General features: G+C 36.4%; 1 protein-coding gene across 1 annotated transcript in view; it reads right to left on the reverse strand.

Annotated features, from left to right (window-relative positions):
* Nucleotides 1–4,674, reverse strand: part of LOC306869218 (nipped-B-like protein A) — a 48,579-nt gene extending 43,905 nt beyond the window's left edge. Inside the window, exons 1-3 of the mRNA XM_079415888.1 lie at nucleotides 4,505–4,674; nucleotides 2,485–2,634; nucleotides 723–888 (exon numbers count right to left, since the gene is read on the reverse strand). Of these exons, the coding sequence (XP_079272014.1) occupies nucleotides 723–888; nucleotides 2,485–2,548 (230 nt within the window). The 5' untranslated portion in view covers nucleotides 2,549–2,634; nucleotides 4,505–4,674. The remainder of the gene's footprint in view (nucleotides 1–722; nucleotides 889–2,484; nucleotides 2,635–4,504) is intronic.
* Between the last annotated feature and the right edge of the window lie 2,661 nt (nucleotides 4,675–7,335).

Raw genomic sequence — 7,335 nt, forward strand, 5'->3', positions numbered from 1 at the left:
GTCCAACCCGGTACTAGCAAGGTGTACCTAATAAAGTGGCCAGTGAGTGTATGTATGTATGTGTGTGTGTGTGTGTGTGTGTGTGTGTGTATATATAAAACAACTAATAAATAGGCCTATACGAGAAATATATTTTCACTTAAATAATAATTTAAGAAAAACTAAAGAAAAACTGTGCAACAAGTAGCCTATGCAGAGTTCTGGTTCATTTTTGTGCTGCGAAAGCAGCATCCTATTTTTTTAAGCTTATTTTACAAAAGCACAAAGATTTGTTTTTATTATGAATGTACACAAATCAAAGCAAAACATTTTTTTTTTATACTGATTGTATTAATCAGTCAAAATTCTTATCAGTCGGTTAACCGGTTAAAATGAACATCCTTACTATGCATGCATTATTAATTTTACGCATTCATTTGATTAGCACCATTTTTGACTCAATCATAAAACACAATTTCCGAAAAAAATAAAACATTTCATAGCCCCTATTATCGTCAAAAATTGTATTAAGTAATTATTAAGTAATAAAAATGTTATGAGTTCAACTGATTAGACATCTTTTTTTCATTATTAAAATTTCTTTAAACCATTAAAACGAAAATGGAAAGCATGCAATTTGGGAAAAAATACAACTTTTTTTATGGAGCAGAGAGTTTGATTTAGACAGAGCAGGCATATAGAAAAGTGGTGTATGTAATGGGCAAATGTAAGCAAAAACTCACATGTGCTCCGTGGAGACCTGGCTGAGGCTGCTGGCGAGCTGAGAGACCAGAGTTTCATCCCTACTGCCCATCAGACGCCCCACTTCCTCAGCTACACGCCCGCTGTACAGCAGGCTCTTAGTGGTGGTGCCCGGTAAAGGGGAGGGCAGGGGCAGCTGGTTCAACACTGTACACACAAACAGAGTGTGATAAGGCAAAGCTTTCTTTATTAAAAGAACTCCCAGGGAAGAAATCTAACAGCCACCTAAAGTGCCGTCATAGATGTTCTGACGCAGCCAATCTAAAACACCCTCTACACAGCGTACATGAATCAGAGTCCAAGAAAGCAATGTCTTATCAGCTAAACCTGAAGATAATCCAGATGCTGCAGCAAATTATCTGATATAAACTACAGCTCAAAGGTTTGGGATTGGCAAGATTTTTTTGCTTTTGCTGGATGAAGTGAATACTTTAATTCAGCAAGGATGCTTTAATGGATGAAGTGACGGTTTAAAATGCAAACAATTTTATATATATATATATATGTATATGTCAATAAGCAGCATTGATAATGAGAAATGTTTCTTTAAGCAGCAAATCAGCATATTATTTCTGAAGGATCATGTGACACTGAAGACTGGAGTAATGATGCTGAAAATTCAGTTTTACATCACAGAAATAAGTTACATTTAAAAAAATATTCAAATTTTTCAAAAGTTATTTTAAATGGTAATATTTCACAATATGACTATTTTTGACCTAAATCTTAGAGAGCTTTATAAAAAACAAAGTTTTCAAGTCTCTCATAGTGCATTGCTTAATTACAAAATAGATCATTTAGACTTTAAATTCTAATAGAATGAATTACCCATTTTAAATAGAAGATACACGCATACCTGTGAGTTCAATACTACCGTATATGATAAATTGTTTTATCACACCTAGTGAAAAAAGCATAAAATTTTTATTGTAAACTTTTTCAGAGGAAACCATCCTGAAGACCTACAATGATCTCATACGCACAATGCTCTGATTCCCACAATCTTGTATTAAAAAAAAAAAAAAAAAAACACTAAAAACAAATATCATTCATTCTCTCCACAGAAACGCCTTTTAAACAATGTATAGACCATTTAGGACAAACAAGTATCTAAAGAATGCACAAGTGTGATTTTAACTTCATGTCACCAAGAGGTGAAGAACTATATCCATATTTTTTAAAATAGCGCCACCAATGCAAAGTCATCACTGTAACCAGACATGTCTCTCTACAAGCTAGAAAAAAACTCTACAAACTACATACGAATATGAATTTTTCATTTTCAGTTATGAGCTATGAGGTTGTTAATCGATGGTATATACTTTTGTTGAAGCCCATTAGGCACTACAAATAATGTAATCGAGTCAGCCTCCCGTAATACTTAAATATTTGAATATTTTTCAATAAACTAAAAATACATTGTTTCTATAGATAATTAATATCTTTAAATGAGTCGTTTTATATTTCTCCATTGATTTTAATTTGATTGTCATTTGCAAAGTTTCATGTGATTGTAGTTTCCCTCACTAAAGCCCTCAAGTCTTGTACCTTTGTTGTTTTGTCCAATTTTTCGCTCCAACTTAAGGTTTATAAGGTTGTTATTATGTTGGGTTAGTTCATGGCTTATAAAGCTTTAACAAAATCCTTTTTAAAATCCCAATGGGAAAAATGAATGGAAAAAATACTTCCGGAAGCAACGCCAATGAAAACGTGAATTACGAGTAGTGTGATTAGAGTACTTACAGTCAGTGAGACCAGCGATCCCAGCAAGGGTTGTGATGGGCACATGTGGCATGTCCCCATTCATACTGACGGCTGGGCACAGAAGTCTTACACACACAGAGTTCCACAGAGATATTTATTCGCTGACCATCCCTCACATCTCACTTAATCCTAGAGGGAAAAAAAGAGCGTTTAAATGAGGTTGTATATGGGATGATGTCTAACAAGCTTCATTGTTACAGACTTTTTTGCATAGATCAACATAAATTATACACTCGTTTCAAGACAGTCATTATGTTTCCTGGCAGAATCGGTCCACTCAGACGCACTGTCTGTAACAGGTGTATTGATTTCTATGTACACTAACTGTCACGTAGAGGAGCATTATGTGAGTCCGATAACATTTACTACAGTGCAGACAGCCAGACGGACACACCCACTCTGGACAGACAGAAGATGGACCATGGACACACCCCTCATTAGATATGCAAGCCCAACCCTGTCTCTCTCAGGGGACCAATGACAGCTGGGAGAAGCGCATAGTAAGCACAAAAGAGCAGATGCAAAGAAGCAGACCTCACATAATCAAATAAGAACACATTTTACACACATTCAAAATAACATACTACATCACTGCTCAGGGGACAACAAGTAAACAGTGCTATTTTTGTTTAAACAACTGCATTTCAAATTATAAAAACCTCTTCTGTAGAAAATTCTGCATACATTTCCGCATCCGGGCTATTTGGAGGCATTAATATTCATGACTCGTTTACATGTGAAACTGTATTCGAAAGGTAAACAGTCCAGTGCTGAGCTCTGAGGGGCAGATTACCGATGCAAAGCGGGGTCCTTCTGTTGCACTGTCCCTTTAAATGTCAATACTTCACTTTATATTCATGAATCCATTCCGATCACTTGCATGCAGGTTTTACGACAACAACTCGGCAGAGACATTCACATAATGCACTATTTCATAATCAAACCTTTTGTCGCTAAAAATTTAAATTCAACCATCAGGAACGTTTTCAACATCTCCAGCAAAAATATGTTTATATTTCTGACCGAAAATAAGGTGCAAGCGACTTTGAGTTGGCTTAAGTTCTGAATGCAATTATCTGCCCAATTTATAGTATTATTCGCTAATTCGTTAACGCAAGATGTTATTAGAGGATATGGCAGGTCATACAGTAGAGTGAAGCATCACATCTGTGCAAACAGGGTAACACAAAATGACCAAAAACACAGTGTTGACAAGTCGATCACCACAGAGAGGAACCATTCATCCTCAAAGCGTTTCACTGACGTTTATTCAGCCGTAATGACTCAAAACATGGCTAACACAGCTAAGTTATGAACACCAGAGAATGTAAATATTTACCATAACACGCGTTCAAGCCGTTCGTGGGTTATCGAGAGATGCTCAGAAATGTTTTCGACTATTAGCAAAGCGTTAGGACTTAATAGATTCCTCGCAGAGACTCGCTAGTTAGCATTGCTCCGATCTGCTTTGTGAATTCATACAGAAACCCGAGCCGCTTGTGTTCTTATTTAACTAACGAATTTAGTTATCTTCTACACGGTTTTCTGTTAATAGTTCAGTCGTTTCGACTACTAAACGATAGCCGCCGCTATGCTAAACGCTGGCGAAAGCTAGCTCGGCTACGCACATCTTTCTATCTCCGCTCGCGAACAATAAAAACACTTTTCGCTGTCCTCCATTCTCTCCCTCACACTGTACGTGACGCGACGAAACGTTTTCGGTCATTACAAGGAGCGTGGGATATCTGTATATAATCCGTTTGAGCTCCCACACAAAAGCGCTCGCTAGTGTTTGTGTCGCAAGGCCTCAGCGAGCTCCGCAGAAGCCTCGGACTCTACGCAGGGGGGCGCGCCGGAGGAGAACGACTAGCCGAGCCGTTGCGATGTTCGTCTCCTCAGAGCCGTTCCGTCGAGAAAAACCAAATAGAAATGTGTCGAAATGTGGCAAGGGAACGCGAAGGCGGCCTTAGGAGTAATTGTGACATGGTTTGATATTTACCTTAGCTTGGGGTAACTTCAAAGAAGAAAAAATAAGGGGACTGTTGTTGGGATGAGAGGTTGGTTGTCGGTCTGCTGTAAGTCTCTGGCTCCCCCTCTCTGCTATAAAAAGATCAGCGCGGGGTTTGTTTAGCCGAGCCAGCTAACAACAAGCCAACTCTATCTTTATCTGGGGTGGGGGAGGTCAGGCTTTCTCTCATAACACTTTAACGGAGCCGAGTTTAATTCAGCTCCTCATGAACTCATCAATGCTCGTAAAACACAGTCGTCTTTGTTTGCAAACAAAAAAGCCCCACAACCGATGCTTTGTCGCTAGTCAGAGGGAATTGTAGGTTGACCGGAAATACAAATACTAACAACGTGATTATTTTCCCGCAGACACTGTTGACGATTTCCAGCCTTTTTCCATCAGGTGCGAAAAACACGTATAACTATATTTTTTATTCAAGATATCTTTTTTTTTTTTACTCTAGTTTGACATCCCCACTCATTACATATCATGTAATAGTGTAATAATAATCATGTAATAGTGTTCACATATATTAATACATGCGCATGCATATATATATAAATGTATAATCCTCTTCTTTCATATAAATTACATTAATACGTATCGTACGTATGCATGTATATATACACACACACTGTGTTTATGAAGTATGATGAGTATTAATTATAAAGTAATTGTGAATAACGCTATTACATTATGTATTGATGTGGATATGTACATATTTATTAATACATAAGTGAAAAAAGAGCATATTAAAATAATGTGTATTATATTATTAATATACAACTATAATACAAATAATGGGAATCCTTGATCAGTGGATATTACCTTAAAAAGAACGTTTAGGGATCTTTTTTAATAGAATATTAAATATGCTTTTGGATATTAAAGAAACTACAACTTCTTTTAATTGCTGATGGGTTTGTGAGGGAACAGTTAGCAGACTTCTGTGTTCTTGTAGGAACTTCTTGTAGGTTGTAACTTGACCTAGAGCCCTGTCCTTTGAGCCTTTCTCTAGTTTCACTTCTCACCACTGGATGGCGACTTAGTATAACGATTAGTTTATTAACGACATTCTTTGAATTTATTTGTCTTCTTTAAGAGAAATAATTCGGTGTAGCTATATGAAATATATGAGCTATAATACTGTGGCTTCCATTGCCATTATCTGTCATATATATTCCAGTGCTATTCAAGCCCAAACTAAAAACCTGTGCAAGTCTAACCTTTTTTTTGAATGAAAGTTTTGTAGGAAAGCATCTGCAAAACGTATACCTGAAAATTATGTATTTTAGAATTGACAATTGTTGTTTTTATTTCTACTCGTTCTTTAGCATGTCTATGTAAAGCACTTTATATACAAAATGTCTATATGAATCAACTCTTCTTGAAATTTTTGGTATAGCACAGTAGTACATTCATGCATTGCTTTTAGTTTGGAATATATGTCAAAGCAATATGTTTGCTCATTAGTTGTATATCGATATAACACTAAGAGATTTTTAATGTGTTCGGAAATGCAATATATTATACTCGCACTCACCTCAACAAAAAACACTACTGGAACAGGTCAAGAAGGACATGATAAAACTGTGTCAGCAAGGTCTTGACATGAACAGAGATTAGATCATACATTCTTTCTAAGGCGGTAACACAATGTATAGTGAGCGATTGAGAAATGTCAAGGATGACCCATTCAAAGGCTGATAATGACTGTAATTCTGCAGAACTGTGTGGTGCTACATTAAGGATTAACAAGTTTTTTTTATGAAAGAACAGTTTAAAGGAATAATAAAATATTTGCTATAATGTACTCACAATCAAGCCATCCAAGGTGTAGATGAGTTTTTTCTTAATGAGAACAGATTTGGAGAAATGTATCACTTGCTCACCAATTTTGAATGGGTGCCGTCAGAATGAGAGTCCAAACAGCTGATAAAATCATCACAATAATCCACACCACTCCAGTCCATCAGTTAACATCTTGTGAAATATGTAATGTTGCATGTTTGTAAGAAACAAATCCATCATTACGACATTTTTAACTTCAAATTGTTGCTTTAGGCTAAAATACGAGTCCTCTGTTTATTGCTTCTTCTAGCGAAAAAGTCATCTTGTCTGAATCAGGAGAGAAATCAGCACAGATCAAGCACCGTTTACAAATGAAAACGGTCCAAAACCGACAAATATGTGGGTGGATTTTGGCGTGAGGACAACAGGAAATTGACTTTTTCAAGTGTTATGATGGATTTTGGCTTTAGATTATGGTTTAAGGTTAAAATATCTTAATGATGGATTTGTTTATTATAAACATAAAGCTTTTCACTTCACGAGACGTTACTTGATGGACTGGAGTGGTGTGGATTATTGTGTTTTTATCAGCTGTTTGGACTCTCATTCTGACGGCACCCATTCACTGAGGATGCAAAACAGGTACAAAATATAAGAATAAAACAGGTAATGAGATAAAGGTCTTTTTTTTGTTTCTCTTATACTTGCATTGTTGTATGTTTATCTTATGTTTAACTAGTATGTAGCACCCTGGTCCTGTGAGACACGACATTTCGTTCCACTATATGTCCACACATGTAGCAGAATGACAATAAAGCTCAACTTGAACTTGAACTTGAACTAACGTGAGCAAAATGCTCTTTTTTTATTTATAGATTTCTTTATTTTATTCAAACCGACAGTAATGTAGCACCCTGGTCCTGTGAGACACGACATTTCGTTCCACTATATGTCCACACATGTAGCAGAATGACAATAAAGCTCAACTTGAACTTGAACTTGAACTAACGTGAGCAAAATGCTCTTTTTTT

Source organism: Barbus barbus, assembly GCF_936440315.1.
Source record: "Barbus barbus genome assembly, chromosome: 5".
NCBI classification, from domain to species: domain Eukaryota; kingdom Metazoa; phylum Chordata; class Actinopteri; order Cypriniformes; family Cyprinidae; genus Barbus; species Barbus barbus.